This window comes from Prenolepis imparis, unplaced genomic scaffold, assembly GCF_030444845.1.
Source record: "Prenolepis imparis isolate NDT839.2.m4 unplaced genomic scaffold, iyPreImpa1.0 SCAF_15, whole genome shotgun sequence".
Lineage (NCBI taxonomy): Eukaryota > Metazoa > Arthropoda > Insecta > Hymenoptera > Formicidae > Prenolepis > Prenolepis imparis.
This window is the reverse complement of record NW_028141173.1, coordinates 4,423,993-4,443,587: the sequence shown is the minus strand read 5'-3', so window position 1 is coordinate 4,443,587 and position 19,595 is coordinate 4,423,993. Positions and strand designations below refer to the sequence as shown.

Below are 19,595 nucleotides of genomic sequence, written 5' to 3'. Positions count from 1 at the left end.
AAGATTAAGCAGCTGCCATTTCTGCAATAACAGAATATTCTCAGGAACGTAATGCTTCGGCGTAAATTTGTCCCGACCTTGCCACAGCTTGGGATTGCATGTCAGCGCCCATAAGAAGTCCAGAACCGCGGTCGGATCGTATCTGTAAACACCATATATTTGAATGTAAGAACATGTTGATAAAATAATCTCACGATTAGAAGGAATATCGGGAAAACGGGAAAAGATATTGCCCATTCCTTCCCCCTTTACTCACCCATCGTCATATTTGTCCAACAAGTGTCCCACACATTTATACAAAGTGGCCCAGCTTGCTCTGTGCGTCAACAGCGTCAGCAGATAAGGTCTGCAGGAATACGAGCTCACGACGTCGTTATCGATTTTAATATGCACCTTCCTCTTTCCAAACAGAAGCTTCATTTGGAGATTGGGACAGGTGCCGATCAACTCGGGTTCCACGGAGGCCAACCAATCGATCAACAGGCCTGTGCGAGGTTTCAACGTCACTTCATTATTATCACTGACCAGTAATTTCGCCATGGCTTCCACCAGGACGTCGTTCTTCTGTTGTTTCAGACACAGATCCAGCAATTTACGGCCGACACCCTCCAGATTCACAGGGTCGGTGTTCTCCAGTATCGTGCCGGGACCCTCGCCGCGGTTCTGCATCAGCATCGACAGTTCTGCGCGTTGCGGCGTCTTGGTCGACTGCACGTTGGCAAAGTCCCGCAGGATCGACAGAACCGGCGCCTTCACGTCGCCTATCAGCGATATCAGATTCAGGCACATGTTGCGGGCCAATTCGACCACATGCTTCGACGTCGACGGTCTCTTCAGCGGTAGCAGTATCACGCGCATCAGCGTACACGAGTACTGCGGCATGTGTATGAGCGAGGCCAGAAACTGCTTGACCTGCATAGAGCTCAAGATACTGCATATGTGTTGTATCGCCAGTACCACGGCGCCGCTCTCCTTCACACTCGACTTTTGCAGATCCTTCGCTAGGGTCTTGTGCAAGCGCCGATAAGCGTCCATTTTCTGATTCATCGGGATGCTCTCGATGAACAGTCGGTTTATCAAGTGAGGCACATCGGTCTTCACGGAGCACTGTATAACGGACTGCTTCTGCACCATGGCGCTAGCCGGCAATGGCTGTTGCAGCCTGTTGATGGGTACGACGTTCTCATCCGGCAGTTGCGGCTCCAGCAGCTGTAGCACCTGCACAAACACCAACCCGCCCGTGGCTCCTCTTCGATGTTGGACTTCGACCAACTGTGCCATGTAAGTTTTATCCAATACCGCTTCACCGACCGAGCTGGGATCGATCTGAACACCAGCGTCGAGCGTGTGAAGAAGTTTGCTCATGGAAGATACGGGTATTCCGAAGCTTTGAATGAAAAGTACTAGCTGTTGAGGCTCGAGATCTTTCAACGCTGCATCGACTAGGCGCGGCACGTTGCTCCTGATCATTCGTAACTTGAGCCAATCGGGTATGAGCAACGCTTCCTCGCTAGTATCGACGAGAAAGGCCTTTGGTGGATCCGTCAGCGGAAACCACGTCTCTAACAAGTTGTTGAATAACGGATCGTCCTCGGACGTATCATATGTCAATAGTATGATCATGGCATGCACCACTAGAATATGCATGGTGCACTCCTCGCCGTTGCTCCATTGCACTAGAATTTGATCCTGACTCTCGGACCACTGGTAACCTTCGCCCCTGGGCGATCGCGCTTTTTCAAGGTAGTTGCAGAAGATGGCCATAAAGGCGTGCAACGTTTGTTTCGCCTGTCGATTATCACTTTCGGGTTGGGGCAATATTGCCGCGATGATGGTGCTACGTTCAACGACCAACTGCGAGATTTCGTTCGCCAAGTCGGTCAAATCGGGTAAATCGTCGTCGATGGTATGCGCGGCCAGATACGATATATACGTATGCACGAGATCGGGACTGTTTTCAACTTGACAAGCACCACGTAACGCCGTGGAAACCAGCGAACGTACAGACAGGAAGTGAGGTATAGATGGTAATTTTCGCAGAAGCCACATTTCCCTGGAAAAGACATCGTTGAAGTGTTAAAATCGATTTCTTTCTTCCAAAATATACTTGAGTACTTACTTTTCGTTTTCTCCGTCTATATCCATGCTCTCGTCCTCGAGGGGTATCGAGTCCAGAACCATCTTTAATCCGGTGATCGCTTGGACGCGGCTGCTGCTCTGCTGACTGCTCAATCTTCTCAAGAAATATTCCAAGACTTCGTAAGCGTGATGCTGATCCTGATTCGGGTCGGTCAGTAATGTCTGAAGATGGGCCAGCAGTTGCTGTTGTCTTGGCTGTTTCTCGACCGTTTGCGAGCTGGTCGACAACAGGTATTCGCAGAGACATTGCACCGGCAATTGACTCAGGGAACCTTCGCTGTTTTGCACCAGATCCGCTAACCACGGCATGCTCTGCGACGTACTCTGCTGTTGTCTCTGAATGATGTCCAGCAGGAAATCCGGTTTGCGCGATCGACAGAGCAGGTGACCCAATCTGTGTGACGTATTCAACGACTGTATCTGCTCGAGAACGGCCGGCGGCGGTCTCCTAGCAATTCCCGTTGGATCCATGGTGATCAATTGCGATAGCAGGAAACTATTCTGTTCGGATAACTGGATTCTACTCGATGCCGCGGCCAAATGTGATTCGTACTCCAGTATCTCTTGTTTCTCGATGGCTTCAACTTGCAGTTCCTTTGCGCGCTCTTGCTCCATGATCTCCGGCAAGGCCATAGTCGGTGGCGGATATGAAAAATGACTACGAAAGAACGTATTTTATTGAAAATACAATTGTGAGCAATTTCTTTGAGCAAAATATTTAATATCGATCTTTAAAAATTGTTAAACTCACTTTGTGATACACATTTCCATCAATGTTCTCAATATAGGATATCGTTTCCACGCTAGTGCACCAATTGTGGAAGGATTATGAGCAGCCAAAATTAATAACATTATCCATCCTTTCCAGTAGAGATTAGCTATCGCCAACGTTGGTGGTACATATCTGCAAAGCAAACACATATCATGTAAGTACTATATTTATTAATAATTAAATTTAGATATAATTCTCTATTATAATTTTCATTAATATAATTATTTAAAAGATTAATTTTATAAAATTAAGAACTATTAAAATTTTTAATTTATATTCTAGAAAAAATTTTATTTTATATTCAAACTAAAAAATAAATTTAAAAAAATTTTAATTTATTAATTTTTTTCATATACTTTCACTTTTTTAAAAAAATATTATTATATTTAAACAATAAATGTTTAATGATTAATTCGATTAAATTTAATTATTAAATATTAAATATTTAAAAATTAAATTTTTTTTAAATTTATATTAATTCACACACATATTTTTTTTTCTTTAAAATATGTTTATATTTAAATAAATACATATGAGATAAACCATATGCATAGCACGCTTACCCTGCAGGTATATTTATTGTCCCTGGTGGTTGATAAATGCAGAGATTAAAAATAAGTTCAATTATGTCCATTTTTTCGGTTTGTAACATTGGAAAATTTTCTGTCGAATTAGCCGCGGCTCGTCGTATTAATTGATCGGTCAAATCCAATGTCTCCGAGTGAGTAATGCCGTTGTCCTAATAAAAGTAGAATAAAGACTTTCTTTTTTTTTAAACGAAGAATCGTTTCACAAATAACTAAAAAACACTCATTTACCTTTGAAAAACCCATAACCAGCAGCCTCAATAATGTACTTTGCAACAGAGGAACGTCGGATACCAATCGTATATAGAACACTCTGTCCGACTCCGGTGGCCAATTGTCCAGTTTATAGTATTGCTCAGGAGATTCTAGGAGTAGGATCTTATGCATCGCGTGCAACATCTCGTTTCGTCCTACGGCATACATCTGCTGCGCCAAATTTTGCAGCCACAGTACAGACTCGTACTGTATCATGGCTACGAGATTTTGAAATTGATGCAGCAAAGCTACGTCTTTCTTATCCGCACGCTGCGACAGCGTCGCCGCTTCCTTCACCTGGGGACTTATAGCCAGGAGCATGCATAGGCAAAGCAGATCCGCTATGGACATGAACATGCGATCTTTAAACTCGAAGTTCAGCAATTGTTGAGCTATATCCGGTCTCTCGGCCATCAACGTTCGAGCAAATGTAATCAGATTGATATCGTGTCGACATACACGTACGATTTCCCTAAGTAGTGCGCGTAATGGCCTCAAGTAATCCTCGCGGTTCATCAGCAGATCCTGAAAGATCTCTGCGAGCAGTTTCGCCGCTTGCTCGGGTAGAGTCTGAAACATTATGGCCAGCATAGGCATGTTGTTTGGATTGCGCGCGTTCGACAGTTCGTTGTAAATCGTGTGCTTCAGTATAGTAGCTAGATTCTCCGGGTGTAATCCGATAAGTTCCTTGACGCTATTCAAATACAGATTAATCACTGCTTTCGTTTTCAACCTCATCTTCACCAATTGACTTATGACTTCGACGTCTCTTTGAGTGTGAGACGTACAATTGTAACAAATATAAATAAGTAGCTCCTGTGCGGGTCTCATTAGCTTAGGATTTAGCAGCCACACTTCTAGCCTGGGAACGGCGATGTTTCTGATCTCAACGAAACCGCATGCCGAAGAGAGCAGCTTCAAGAAATTTCTCGTTATGGTCTCAGCCTGGCGTCTGTTCAATTGCTCCTTTACAGCTTCCAACACTATCGATTCTATGTTCTCCACGCAATGCGCGTATCGTGGGCCCACCGGAAATTCTATCTTCTCCTTGTCCCCGGACAATGACAACGTTGACGCTGCCGGATCTTCGTCGTCCACTGTAGATGGGCTGTGACAATCTCGCTGCATCAGTACAGGGAATTCTGGCTGTAACACAGACTTGGGTGGATGCCTTGTGTTAAAACCAGTCAGTATGTTGTCGACGAAGCCCTTGCATTCCTCATGATCGACCCATACGCGCTCACCGAGAGCGTCTTCGACGTACAACTGTAAAAAATAAATAAATCAAGTCAATAAAAATGATAAAATCGTGCGGTAATAAAAGCAAGTAAATAAATGAACCTTCACAAATACTTCTGGCCAGTTCTTTTTCTCGTGAAATCCTCTCATTAAAAGATTTGCAGCGAGTACAGGAACCAATGGATTTCCTTTGCTCTTAAAATTATAAGTCTGATCTCTCTTTAAAAGGGATGATAATGCATGTAATATACAATCATTTGAGAAAATGGACGGGCGGATTTTTGCTAGATATAATAAGCCCATATAAATTAATGTATCGGGCTTCCATTTTTGATTCTTCAGTGTCTTAACAGCGCCACATATTATTCCGATAACCTTGTCAGCTTCATCATTGTCGTTAGCTTCGAGTGCCATAGGCACAAAATCTGCAGGATCAGTATCTATAGCTAAAACTTCCCATGCTTCTGCGCTAGAAGAAGGTTGCCGTTGATGGGAACCAACATGAGCCAATTTAGGTTTCTTCTGCGGAACATAGGAAAACGACTGGAGTGATCCAGAAGGTGCTTCTTTCTTCCGATCATTACCTATATATAAATGTTCACAACAATCAGTAATTTGTACATTATTATCAGAAATTATCCACTTGGGAAAAAGAATAAATTATGTACCAGAAGTCGTGGAACTGCCACTTGGTTTTGAATGAATAACACCTGGTCTGGTTTTAGAGTCAGAATTTTCATTTCGCGAACTCTTTGATCCCAGAGCAAATAGATCAGAAGGATGTTGAGCAATCTTACTTTTTACTGCTCTACCAATACCAGTTTTTCCACGCTCCATGATTAATATATCTTCTCTGTCTATGGATCGCTACAGGAACAAAGTATAAGAAAGTATAAGTATAGAAGATTTTTGTAGAAAACGTTTCAAACTTTTTTTTTACATTTATTATATTCTTAAAAATACTATTAAATTATATTATTAAGAATATCATTAAAAGAAGAGAGAAAGATGAGAAAATGTTTATACAGATATATTGGAATGTAAATAAAGCTATGAATTCTAACCTAAACTTTTCAATGTACATAAAAAGCTGTCCTCTCAAAACAGATTTCGCTTTGCATTCGCATAATCGAAGACGAGATTACGATGACTAGGATGATGACATCATATCTCAAGACTTTACAATTAAACATCTGTCATTTGGATCGAATAAAACCTCATATATAAGGACATCGTTCTCCTTCCTCCTCCAACTCACACATCATATGTTCACGCATACATACATACATACATACAAACATACATACATACATACATACATACATCATACATACATACAACATACACACATACACATCATACATACACATCATACATACACATCATACATACACATCATACATACACATCATACATACATACATACATACATACATACATATATGTATGTATATATTAACTTTATTGACAGTGTGAAATCATGGATCTCTCTTGTCGTCGAAAAGAGCGAATTCGAGATCCTAAAATTGCAATTTACATAGAAAAAAATCGATGCATGGACGAATAATTTTTTAGGAGAGAAAATTAGAAGCGCAATATTACGTGATATTACGTCGTGGACGAGACCACTTTTCTTCTCTCGCGCATGACCGTGGATAGCCTCACCACATCAATATCGGAGGTGCAGAAGACGGGACTCTATTACAGCGGTGTATGATCAGGGTCTGTCGAATTTCCACCGAGAAATATCCATGATGGTGAGTGCAAGTGCGACGAGGAATTCGCGTTGAAGGTGTCTTCTTCATCGCAAACGTTCTCGTGAATTTTTGCAAGACGAGAGAGTGAGAGAGAGGGAGAATGTTTTCTTGACAGTCTCTTCTCTCGATCAACCTCTCTGCTTCTTCGTTCCCTTCCCCGTCATATGAAAATCTCATCAATACTCTCCTTCTCATTAAGCTTTCTCGCACAAAACTTACGAGAAGACTTTTAATTTTGTTTGTCTTTCAGCGGATGAAAGCAGTGAGATGTCCTACAGATGAGCTCAGTCTCTCCAACTGTGCAATTATTAATGCTGATGATTTTCCTGATGATGTCAGGTGAATTTATTCGCGATTTAATAGTCCTGTCAAAGTCCAATGGGAATTCAACATAATTGTATATTTATATTAGTTTAATTTGTATCTCTTAATGTATATATTTATATTACATCTATTTATATTATATCTTACATTTAATAATGTAATATATGTATATAAACAATTTAAATTAACAATTAATAATTTAAAATTAATAATTATAATAATTTAAAGTTAACAATTTTATTCTTATAAATTCTTCAAATTTATATGAATTTATTAGTTTTCTCTTTCTCTGTCTTTATTGATGTATATTTATTTTATTTGTTGCAGGCATATTGAAGTAACTACAGCACCGAATTATCATTTTGTGTTTACTGTGAGAACGCATCATGAGATCCCACGTGGTACAATTGGCTTTAGTTTGCCTCAGCGAAAATGGGCAACATTGTCTCTCAATCAGGATATTGAGGTTCGACCATATCATTTTGATCCTACTTCTAACACTGAATGTTTATGCAACATTGTATTGGAAGCTGACTTCTTGCAGAAAAAAACGTATGTTTATTAGATGGCTTACATTATAATATAAGTACAAATCTTTTTACAATAGAAAAATTTGCAATAAGTTCTACTTTCCTATCATTTACAAAATATTTTTTGAATAGTTTTAGTATATAATAATCTTCTCTGAATAAACTTTATTCAAAACTATTAATATATATATGAGCTTAAATCTGAATGTCATTAATATGCTGCTATTCGAGAACTTTCTTTTTTCCTCATCATTATTATTATTATTATTATTATTATTATTGTTATTACATGTATATATTCTTTCAGCATCACTTTGGAGCCATATAATACAGATGAAATGGCCAAGGAATTCCTGCTACAATTTTCAGGCCAGGCATTCACCGTGGGTCAGCAGCTGGCATTTCAATTTAAAGATAAGAAATTGCTTGGTTTAGTTGTCAAAAGTTTGGAAGCTGCTGATTTATCGGCCATCAGTTCAGGCCAAAGCACAATGCCCAAAAAGACCAAAATGGGTCGCTGCTTAGGCGACAGCATAGTACAATTTGAAAAAGCAGAAAACTCAAGTCTAAATCTCGTTGGACAAGCTAAAGGAAAAGTTGTTCGCCAAGCTATTATTAATCCAGACTGGGACTTTCAGAAAATGGGTATTGGCGGTTTAGATAAGGAATTTAGCGCCATTTTCAGAAGAGCATTTGCATCTCGCGTTTTTCCAACGGAGATTGTTACTCAATTGGGTTGCAAGCACGTAAAAGGAATTTTGCTATTTGGACCGCCTGGTACAGGAAAAACATTAATGGCTCGGCAAATAGGAACAATGTTAAATTCAAGAGAGCCAAAGATTGTAAATGGCCCACAAATTTTGGATAAATATGTTGGAGAAAGTGAAGCTAACATCAGAAGATTGTTTGCTGATGCAGAAGAAGAAGAAAAGAAAGTAAATAATTTAAAAAATCTACATGAACATATCCAATGAGGATATTTAAGCCAATTATGATTAATACGAATCCTTAAAGAACTATTATATTTGTGGGATAAAATACTTTTTGGCTGTGGAAGATCTAAATATATATATATAAAAATTAAACTAGTTTTATTACTGACAGAGAATTTTACAGAGAGTATTTTATTATAAATATCAATGCTTAAAGATATACTGATTTAAATATCCTCACTTTCTTTCTAAAAAATCAAACTAATCTTTGCTATATATTTTATTTACAAAATTTTATATATTTTTAGCTCGGACCAAATAGTGGACTTCACATAATCATATTTGATGAAATAGATGCCATCTGTAAATCTCGAGGTAGTGTTGCTGGAAATACAGGAGTTCATGACACAGTGGTTAATCAGCTGCTCGCAAAGATTGATGGTGTTGAACAATTAAATAACATTCTCGTTATCGGTATGACCAATAGAAGGGATATGATTGACGAAGCTTTGTTACGACCTGGCAGATTGGAGGTAAAACTAAGTTTTTTAATAATAAGTTGTTAAACTGAATATATATTGAGTAATTGCAAATTTTCATTATTAAAATTTGAAGGAAATGTACATACGTCATACGAATGGAATATTTTATTTGATTTGCTTATAAAACAAGATGTGGAATATTCTAGATGAATTTGTTTTCGTATTCTATCTTATTCTTAATTTATTTGTTTATATAATTACTTTAATACAATAATATTCGCTGTTATTTCGTACGCTAAATAAATTTCGATTTTCTATACTTAAAGCTGCAAATGGAGATTAGCTTGCCGGACGAACATGGACGACACCAGATCCTTAATATTCACACATCTCGAATGAGAGATTACAAAAAGATAGCGCCTGATGTAGATTTGAAAGAATTGGCGACCCAAACTAAGAATTTCAGCGGCGCAGAATTAGAGGGTCTAGTCAGAGCCGCACAGAGTACTGCTATGAATCGATTAATAAAAGCTGCCAGCAAAGTAGAGGTTGATCCATCCGCGATGGAGAAGCTTATGGTCACTAAAAGTGACTTTTTCCATGCACTAGAGCATGACGTTAAACCGGTAAGTCACATGCAAAGATATTCAATTTTGTATTTTAATGTTTCTACTGGTTAAATACTATGTTTCTATAATTGATAAAAATTTTAGTATTATTATTTTATCATGTTATTTAAAAAAAATATTTTTAAAGAAATGAAATTCACTTTTACTTTACGCATGATTATTATATTAATCAATTTGAAAGATAATTAAATATCTCTAGTATCTCTATATAATGATTATTTAGGATATATTTATATATTTTTTAGGCATTTGGTACAAGCGCGGAAATACTGACTCAATTATTAATACGTGGAATTATTAATTGGGGAAGGCCAGTGGCTGAAATTCTTGCCGATGGCAGTCTATGCACTCAACAAGCTAGAGCGACTGAGGGATCTGGTCTTGTGTCTGTTCTCTTGGAAGGACCACCAAACAGCGGAAAAACGGCGCTTGCTGCGCAAATTGCAACGAGTTCAGACTTTCCATTCATTAAAGTTTGTACACCCGACGACATGGTCGGTTTTGTTGAATCTGCAAAATGTCTTTCTATACGGAAGGTAATATACAACTTATATTACTTACAAATATTTCGAATTCTTCTTACAATCATTATTCAAAATTCTTTTTCGATTATATTTGATATAAAATTTAGAACAATCTCTTATCATTTATGTATTTATACATTTTAGGTATTCGATGATGCATATCGTTCGCAGCTCAGCTGTATTTTAGTTGATAATATAGAACGTCTACTAGATTACGGCCCAATCGGACCAAGATACTCTAATCTGACATTGCAAGCACTTTTGGTGCTATTAAAGAAGCCGCCGCCGCCTGGTCGTAAACTATTAATTCTATGCACTTCTAGTCGCAGGTAGAATAAGGATTTTCTTTTTTTCTACAAACAAAAAATTATTTAAAACGTTATTTTCCGAACAATATTTTTTCTTGCAGACAAGTTTTAGACGATTTCGAGATACTCTCGGCATTTAATACCGTTCTTCATGTGCCTAATTTGTCAACCCCTGATAATTTGTTAAATGTATTGGAAGAAGTTGATCTCTTTTCAAAACACGAAATGGCTTCTTTACATGCAAAGCTTCAAGGAAAACGGTAAAATATTAATCATTTTACATTTACACAATAACTTTATATGTGATATTAACATATATATGTGTTACAAATAAATATATTTTGTCAGATACTTTCATTATGGAATTGCAAAATTAATCATACTTTTTTATGATTTCAGGGTATTCATCGGTATTAAGAAATTGCTCTGCCTGATAGATATGGCACGTCAAGTAGAACCAAATTACAGAGTTCCGAAATTCTTATCGAAATTAGAGGAAGAAGGCGGCCTAGAGTAAGAAGTCTTATTTCATTTTGCGATACGCTAACTTTAGAAGCATAGAAAAAGTGCAGGCGCTTTATTGAGCGCTCGTTTGTTTTAAGTTTAGCGCGCTTAGGTCGAAGCGACTTTGATTATCCCAAACAAATGTATCCTCAGATTGTAGTAATTTATGTAGAAATAATTTAGTGAAAGAAATATTTATATATAGGCGATTGACACATTTAGATTCTTTGTGTCACAATAAGTTCCCATAATAGGTAGAAAATAGATGATGCCAGCTTGCATTGTGATGCATATCTGAAAATGCGTATTCATATTTTGAAATACAAATGCATAAAAATGATACTTAAACAGTCATTATTACAGTTTTAGAAATTATTATTGCAGCAGTTCATATATAGTATTTTCAATGTCTAATAACTGTTTTAATGTAATCTCAATTTAACTTTATTTGGATTAATCCTATAAAATCCACAAAAGGGTAAGTTGCTTTACCTTATAACTTTTAATGGACTTGACGGGAATTAATTTGGCAAGTTTGGAAGTATAAGAATTTACCACAAGTTGAACGAATATTTGATTGAATAATAATGTACAATGATTGTATAGTGAAAATATGTAAAAAAGATGGAAATATTCGAAGTAACACATGCAATACCTGATTTTAAAATATAAGGATTGTTTGTTGCATTCAATATCAGGTGCATTTCTTCTTTATGACTTAGTATGTGTCTTCAATACATATATATAATTAAATCGATAAGAAATCTAAATCGAAGAAATTATATGTACAAGTAGTACTTTTATATATATATAAGAGCTACTACAGAGAAAGTTGCACCCATGTTGTTTATTTTTGCCAAAATATTCAAGATTTGAAAAATGATCTTCAAGCTTCTTAGCTTATAATTTTATCATTGAAAAAAAGATTTCTATAACCAACATTGCGTAACAAGATTGCGATAAAAGCAGCTATAAGTAAATAGCTAAATGCGCATTCCTATAGTGTGTATATTACAATATATATATATAAATATATTTATTCCAGCACAGAGATATTTTTCAGACAGAACAATATCTTGAATGTACACTAATTGTGATTCTAGAACAGTGCTTCCCATTCAGAGTATTGTGACGCAACTTTGTTAAAGCATTGTTAGAGAAATAAGAAAATTACTTATAATATTTACGAGAATATATTTATTCAAGCAATAGTTTATTAATGCAATAATTATTGGCACTCTAAGCATATTAAATACATATATAATTAACGTATATTATTTATATATACATTAAGTATATATAATTGTACTTATAAATAAAATATTTAATCAATTTTTTTTCATTTACGTTATCTTTATTTGTATATGTAATTGTTTCAACATATAGATAAAATTAGAAATCTCAATTTTTATAAAATATTCATAGTTACTTTTATATTTTGTTATATAGTTATATAAAAATTTATTTATTAAATTAATCTTTTTTTATTATGTATATACATATACATGTAAAACAAGAAATGTTTTGTTTTAAATAATACTAGGAAGTAAAGTAAGAAAAAAATATTATAAACTGTGAGAATAAAACTTATAAAAGCAAGACTCTCTAAAGGAGTTATGTTAATATTTTCGATTTTTTTATATGTTAATAATATATCGCATATGTTAATAAAAGAGTTATATATTTTTAAAAACATTGGGAAATACTGTTCTAGTTTGCAGTTGAGAAAGAATTGTTTATAAGAGTGACAGATTGATTTTTGTCCATAAGAAGATGAATAGAGATGGTGGTGGTATTTCACTTTTAATTATTGAATATAGCAATAACGTGACTATATATACAAAGAAATATACTGTTATATTCTCATATGCTGTATATTGTTGAGTGCATCTGTACAAGTGCACATGTATATTATAATTATTATATGCAATAGATGATGGTGCATATGTTAATTCGATATTTGTCACTACATCTCATATAGAAATTTATTATAATAGAATATTTATAAGGAAAGCCGAGAATTAGTCAATATCTATCAATAATCTCTACTATCCTCGGTATGTATGTACAAGAGCATTCCGATTTATCGCTCAGGATATATTTATTCTATTATCAGATAATTACAACAATAACTAAAAAAGTGCATTATATTCATTTATTATATTATGCTTATTTTTAATACTGGAATTGAAATAAATCAATAGTTATATAATTTATTATTAGAATATTTAAGTATTGCTCTGATTGTGTAATGAATTATGAATAAAGTATAATATATAAATGTATTTTTTTTTATACATTATAGCTTGAGGAATTCATCAAGCTAATTATACATATATGTTGTATATGTGTGTATTGAGAAAAAGAAATCGTATATATTGCAAATGCATGTAAAAAAAAATGTCGCTTATGTAATATTTCTCTTTTACTGTAATATAATCGACTACTTGTCTGTATTCATCAATGTGATCTGTTATCAATGCAAGACAGAAATAAAAAAAAAATCACCTATAAATGTGTGTAAAAAGGACCTTCAATGACCCATGCACATTCTCATGAATGAAATTAAGATATACTTTTCTTTTATTTGCATAATTACCTTAAAAAAAAGATTTCTGTATTATTAAAGTGTGATGTCAATAATGATGTAAGTATATACACGTCTCGTTAGATTAACAAAATTTGTATATGATGTTCAAAGATAGAATCTATTTTTTACAACCAAAATACAAATCAAATTGTTCGTAATTTTTTAAATTAGACAAATTAATTATAAAGATATATACAGATTATATTACAATAATAGATGTTCCGATATTCACTGCCAGTATTGAAAATCTATAGTGTACGTGACGTAAACTATAGAATTTCAGTACTGGCCGTGAATATCGGAACGTAGCCAAAATAACTATCAGTAGTAGTTTTCGTCGAATTATTCGCTGCGTATCGATACCGTTCAGAGGCAAGAAAAAGGAGAGTGTGCAGATAGAATTCAAGGATACAGATCAGCGTATAAAAGGCACAGCGTAATGAAGACTGACACCAACGATCCTTGGTGCGCATCAGCTGTTCGAGCGTCTGTAAACGACGACACGCCAAACGATCGTTTCGAGGACTCTTTCCTGGACAAGGATCATCACCGATTGTCCGACTCCGAGCAGTATCTTCAAAAACTTTGTAAGACACATCCTTCCTCTTAGACGACACATAAAATAGGCGTGGTTTGTGTTCTAAAAATTTTCCTCTTTTCGCAATTTTTCGTTCCTCATCTCTATCAAATCTCAAAAAATATACAATTATCTTATTTTGAAATATAGAGAAGAATTTACATAGTCATTATAATTTATTCTTAATGTCGCACGATCTGGAGAAAAACAAATAAGATAAGAGAAATAGAGATAAATAAGAATAACGTCAGAGATACATATAAGCGAAACAATTTGTTCGAAGAAGACTAGCATTTATTCATGATTGATTTCTAACGCTTTTTCTGATAAATAAATACAACAGATTCTAGATTGAAAGTTCTCCAAGGAGGTACAACAAAAAAGGACCTTGTAACATCGCTTTCGGTGGCAAAGGAGGATTGTATTGCACGTTTAATCACTTCTGGAAATAATCCACAGTCTGAGGAAGAAGCTGAGTTGGCATCGAATCCTCTGATAAGACATATAGCCCCACATCTGCAAGTGAGTAAATTGAATATATTAAATTTTTATTTTCTATTAAATTTTTCAAAACAATAAGTTTGTAAAATTATTTCACAGGTTTTATCTGTGTGAATTTATATTTATCATCTTATAACAACTGTATATAATAATATAATATGTATAATAATTGTTTATATTTTTTATATACAGGCTTTAACAGCCAGCGAATTAATTCATCTGTTGAAGGCAGATGTGCTACAAGTAACCACGGAAGCCGAGCAACAACAAAATATCACGGAAGAATCACAAACAAATCAGCTGTCAATAGAGTGTACCAAGTCAAAAGATAATTAACTAATTTAAGCTTGCAATATAAAACACCATGTCGATTGAAGCACTATCTGGTAAAGTCTTCCTCGTGATAACCGGTGCATCTCGTGGTATCGGTCGTCAAATCGCGATAACATTCGGTTCGCTACTGCAGGAAGGCTCGCATATCCTTTTATTAGCAAGGAATCTGAGTGGTCTACAAGAAACCGCGAAAAATATGCCTTCTAAAGTGACAGTTCATACTGTCAGTATGGATCTTGGTGAAGGAACGAAAACCGATTTTGAAAGTGAGTCAAAGTCTTTTTCTTTAAAATAAACTAACTATGTACTACAGTAAAGCGTGTGCTAAGAAGACAATTTTGTAAATGTATTTTGTTTCTACCCTATTCTAGGGACTATATTGGAATGTCTAAAGGGAACCACTCGTGATGCATTTGAGCGAGTGGTCGTAGTGCATAACGTAGGCACTATAGGCGATGTCTCCAAATTCTTAAATGAGATGGTGGACGTAAATGAGTGGAAACAATTTTACAGCTTAAACTTTTTCCTGCCCGCTGTTTTAAACGCGGTGATTATGAATTTGTTTGACAATAGCACAAACACTAAGAAAGTGGTCATCAATATTACATCTCTTTATGGAATTCAAGCAAATGCTGCCTGCGGTTCTTATTGCTCGGTAAAAGCAGCACGAGAAATGTTTTTTAAGGTATTAATGATGTTTTAATGCATTTTATACACGAGATTGTGCAACAGCTATAATATTATTCTGACGAATTATTAATACGCTTTTAAATTATTAATACCTTTTGCCCTCAGGTCTTTGCCTTGGAAAATCCTGATGTTAACGTCTTAAGTTATTCGCCGGGACCCGTCGAGACAGATATGTTTCACTACGTTGTTGAAACGATCGCCAATCCCGACACTAAAGAAACATTCAAACGTTTGCATGAAACCAACACTGTATTGACTACAGAACAGACAGTTAATCGTCTTGTGGAAGTATTGAAAGGACATAAGTACAAGGCTGGTGATCATGTGGACTATTTCGACGACATTTAAAGCAGCGGCAACGGCAATAACAATATCTTAATCTTTAAAAAATATACAAAAGAAATAATTTTAAAAAAATGTTGTGATTAAGTTTCTCTCTTAACTAAAACAATTTCTCTGTCTTTAAAGATGACGCATTAATTTTTATGAAAATACTATAAAAATAAATAATTTTTATAATTATATATTATTGATTTATAAATTTTCTTTAAAATTTGTTTATTTGTTTCCAACTAGATAATAGAAATTAATATTTGTATAATAAAATTAATTAAAATCTATAAAATTGTATATTTTTCAAATCACAGATTACGAGATCAAATTCTTATTTTATGAAAGATTGATTGTTTCTATTATATAAATAAATTCCATTATATATATTCTTATAAATAATTGTATTAATATACAGGAAAATATAATAGAACAGAAAATATATGATACTGGAGAACAGATCGAGAAGAGAATTCGAAATCGGAGTATTGCGAAATTAGCATTCGAGTAAAGTGATTATATATAACTACTATACTATTAATATTTTTTAACTATTAATATTATTTACTTCTAATATAATTTATATTATAATGTAAAATATACTAATAGTACTGTAGTAATTATATATAACAACAGTACTAAAGTAAAACCAGTAAAGAAAAAGTATATGATGAAAACCAGATATAAAACATAACTTACCGAATAAAAACAAGATGAAAGATAAAACCATTTAATTATTAAACCATAAATGAAGAGGGGCGGTGAAAGAAAGGTAAACCAAACAGTCAACAGTCACCTAAAAATAACACAATAGAATTAAATCTTAATATCAAATAAAATATAAAGAAAAAAATGACAATAGAACATTGTCCTCAAGTCCTAAATTAATTGTAAAAGAAAGATGAAAAAAAAGAACTTGACATGCAAAACAAAACGCACATGCAGAGCATGGAAAGTTAATTAATAGAAAATTAAAGATAAAAAATTATGTAAAGATAAAAAAATGATTTATTAAAGTAAATCTGTGTTTTCGAAACAAGCACAAAAATGTTTTCTTAAACGAAGTAGCTTAGTGTAATAATAATTTATTATATTATAAAAATGTAAAAATTCTAATAATATAGTAATTATAATAACAACAATACTAAAGTAAAACCAGTAAAACAAAAAAAGGATATGAAAACCAAAATATATAAAACATAACTTACCGAATAAAAACAAGATGAGAAGATAAAACCATTTAACTATTAAACTATAAATGAAGAGGGGCGGTAAAAGAAGGTAAACCAAACACTTGACAGTCACCTAGAAATAACACAAGTGTATTAATAATAATAATATTGTATTTAACAATTTCTTGTTATCTTTTTATTATTATAAACAAATTTTAAATATAGAAAATACAAAAAAAAAGAAACATACAATTATTACAAACTACAAATGATTCTAAAAGACATGCCACAAGCAGATTCGAAATGTCTTTAAAATTGACCAAGTTACATTATTTGATACTGTAAATATGTTGTAACTTTTGAAACGAAAATCATTACAACTACAAACAACTCTAAAATACATGACAGAAGGATACGATAGGATTATTTAATAAATCCTATCCCTATTAAATAATCTTATCATACATATCGCACAAAAATGACGTTTGACTATGGAGAGCAAAACAATATACAAATATGTACAACAAATATATATAAAATATACAAAAATACCTGTTGAGATAAATTCTGATCTACAGTTGAGATCAAGCCAAAATTAGGATCAAAAATTGGGGTCGAAAACCAGGGTAAAAAAATCAGAGCTGAAACAGCGAACACTATTGTGAGAGAAACTGCTAATATATATATTGTTTGATCAGTAGAATTATATGGATCAGTTGACTAAAGAAAATTGAAAAGCAATAAAGGTGCTACATTGTTTATGGATACAGGCATTAATGATAGATTGTATAATAATTGATAGAATATATGTGATTTTCTTCACAGTCAACGCACCCATATAATTCTACTGATGAAACAATATATATATGTACATATATTAGCAAAAAATTTGTTAAAAAATATGCGTTGCAAAATTATTATGTATATATATTGTAATTCTATTGGATATTTATATGATTATATGATTATGCGTTCTATATTCTGTTCAATCAGTCATGACTGGTTAATTGTAAGATCAAGTATTTTATTGTAATATATTATATAATATAAATAAAAAAAATTGCCAATATATTCAATGATACTTGATCTTACAATTAACCAGTCATGATCAATTGAATTATAGAATATAGAACACATCGAGTCATTGAATATAGAAGATTGCCGCATATTATATCTCTCTCAGTAAATATCCAACAAAATTACAATATATACATAAAAATAATTATTATTGTGTCTATATAATATGCGATAATCTTCTTTTTCTTCTTCTATTTTGTTTTATTTAATCGATCATGACAGTCTAAGATCAAGTATTTAAGATTTAGGATTTTTTATACTTGTTACTTTTTTAATAACGTCCAAACAAGACGCGGAAGAATATGTTTAAACTATAGTTTACAGACGTAAATATTCAAAATTTTATTTTTTTTACATAAAAGACGTATATATATCCTTTCTTCTTCGACGAGGCCCAACGTGGAAAAGGAAGAGGAAGTTCATCCGATCTTTATATACATATATAGTATCGAAGAAAAAGTTCGCAAGTGGTGGCGTGATTTTGCAATCAGGTGATCGATAAAAAAGGACCTTGTTACTAGATTTAGGGCCAATTTCACCAACGTCGGTTAACTTTAACCTCCGGTTAAACTATATGTTTGTCTCTTTTTAATGAACGTATCTGAAACGAGACAAAGATATAGTTTAACCGGAGGTTAAAGTTAACCGACGTTGGTGAAATTGGCCCTTAGGACCATTGGCAGTCCTTTTAGATAAAGGATTTTCTTACTGCTCTAATTAGTCGATTCTTTTACTGCTTATTGTTTATGCTTTCATGTCACTAACTTATTTATAATAGGATTATTTAGATAATTTGATGTGAGATATTGTATAATCATTAATCAAATAAAATCGTAAGATTATATAAAACCGATGATAAAAATATTATTAATTTAAAATTTAAGAACGAGTTATAAATCTAAAAATCATTATCTTCTATTTTATTTTGGGGTAAAAAACAAGTTGCGTCTCATATCTATGAATAAATATCAATATTATAATCGTAACACATTAAATCTAATCTTATATTACATCTAATTTTATATTTATGCGTTATGCAAATTGCATAAATTATTTAATAGTTGCAAGCACGGTCTTTCCATGTAAGATCGTGGTTGCAAGTATCGAAAAAGATTTGTTCTTAAATCATCGCGCTCGAGATTCGGCGGGGAATCAAAATGGCGCAGCCAATCGCGTTCGCTTCTGCAGACCAGCGCGATTTCGCGACACGCGACGCGCGATATCCAATGGGCGTACAGCTTTTTCGAGAAAGCTGCAGAGGGCTTTTGCCACAGTATACTTACATACAGTAGGGACAGTCCTTTGTTCTCAAATCAGCCGCGCAGATTTGCTTGCGCATCGTA

At 33.9% G+C, this 19,595-nt stretch overlaps 4 protein-coding genes and 1 long non-coding RNA gene across 6 annotated transcripts in view; 3 read left to right on the top strand and 2 right to left on the bottom strand.

Annotated features, from left to right (window-relative positions):
- Nucleotides 1-6,260, bottom strand: part of Ints1 (integrator complex subunit 1) — a 12,657-nt gene extending 6,397 nt beyond the window's left edge. The window contains exons 1-9 of the mRNA XM_083056004.1: nt 6,057-6,260; nt 5,661-5,859; nt 5,095-5,576; nt 3,730-5,019; nt 3,475-3,650; nt 2,891-3,043; nt 2,120-2,797; nt 257-2,053; nt 1-142 (exon numbers count right to left, since the gene is read on the bottom strand). The exon at nt 1-142 is cut by the window's left edge and continues 173 nt beyond it. Of these exons, the coding sequence (XP_082912130.1) occupies nt 1-142; nt 257-2,053; nt 2,120-2,797; nt 2,891-3,043; nt 3,475-3,650; nt 3,730-5,019; nt 5,095-5,576; nt 5,661-5,829 (4,887 nt within the window). The 5' untranslated portion in view covers nt 5,830-5,859; nt 6,057-6,260. The remainder of the gene's footprint in view (nt 143-256; nt 2,054-2,119; nt 2,798-2,890; nt 3,044-3,474; nt 3,651-3,729; nt 5,020-5,094; nt 5,577-5,660; nt 5,860-6,056) is intronic.
- A 185-nt stretch (nt 6,261-6,445) lies between these two features.
- On the top strand, nt 6,446-11,324 carry LOC145946371 (vesicle-fusing ATPase 1). Its single transcript, XM_083056005.1, has 10 exons — nt 6,446-6,749; nt 7,000-7,088; nt 7,401-7,625; nt 7,911-8,538; nt 8,844-9,068; nt 9,344-9,643; nt 9,892-10,182; nt 10,315-10,499; nt 10,580-10,738; nt 10,878-11,324. The coding sequence occupies exons 1-10, from the start codon at nt 6,744-6,746 to the stop codon at nt 10,993-10,995; spliced, it is 2,226 nt and encodes a 741-aa protein (XP_082912131.1). The 5' UTR covers nt 6,446-6,743; the 3' UTR covers nt 10,996-11,324.
- A 1,045-nt stretch (nt 11,325-12,369) lies between these two features.
- On the top strand, nt 12,370-14,986 carry LOC145946374 (uncharacterized). The gene is made up of 4 exons (XM_083056008.1): nt 12,370-13,629; nt 13,943-14,159; nt 14,493-14,671; nt 14,843-14,986. Exons 2-4 carry the CDS (start codon nt 14,012-14,014, stop codon nt 14,984-14,986), a joined length of 471 nt encoding a protein of 156 aa, XP_082912134.1. The 5' UTR covers nt 12,370-13,629; nt 13,943-14,011.
- Nucleotides 14,533-18,746, bottom strand: LOC145946375 (uncharacterized). 2 transcript variants are annotated; one of them, XR_014427050.1, is made up of 6 exons: nt 18,608-18,746; nt 17,728-17,816; nt 17,212-17,308; nt 16,703-16,799; nt 15,766-15,884; nt 14,533-14,665 (listed from the first exon to the last, which is right to left on the bottom strand). It is a non-coding gene; the product is annotated as an uncharacterized LOC145946375 (long non-coding RNA). The 2 variants fall into 2 exon arrangements; XR_014427051.1 differs by having other exon boundaries at nt 18,520-18,716.
- Sptr (Sepiapterin reductase) lies at nt 15,015-16,197 on the top strand. The gene is made up of 3 exons (XM_083056007.1): nt 15,015-15,249; nt 15,355-15,668; nt 15,779-16,197. Exons 1-3 carry the CDS (start codon nt 15,015-15,017, stop codon nt 16,019-16,021), a joined length of 792 nt encoding a protein of 263 aa, XP_082912133.1. The 3' UTR covers nt 16,022-16,197.
- Nucleotides 18,747-19,595: the final 849 nt, after the last annotated feature.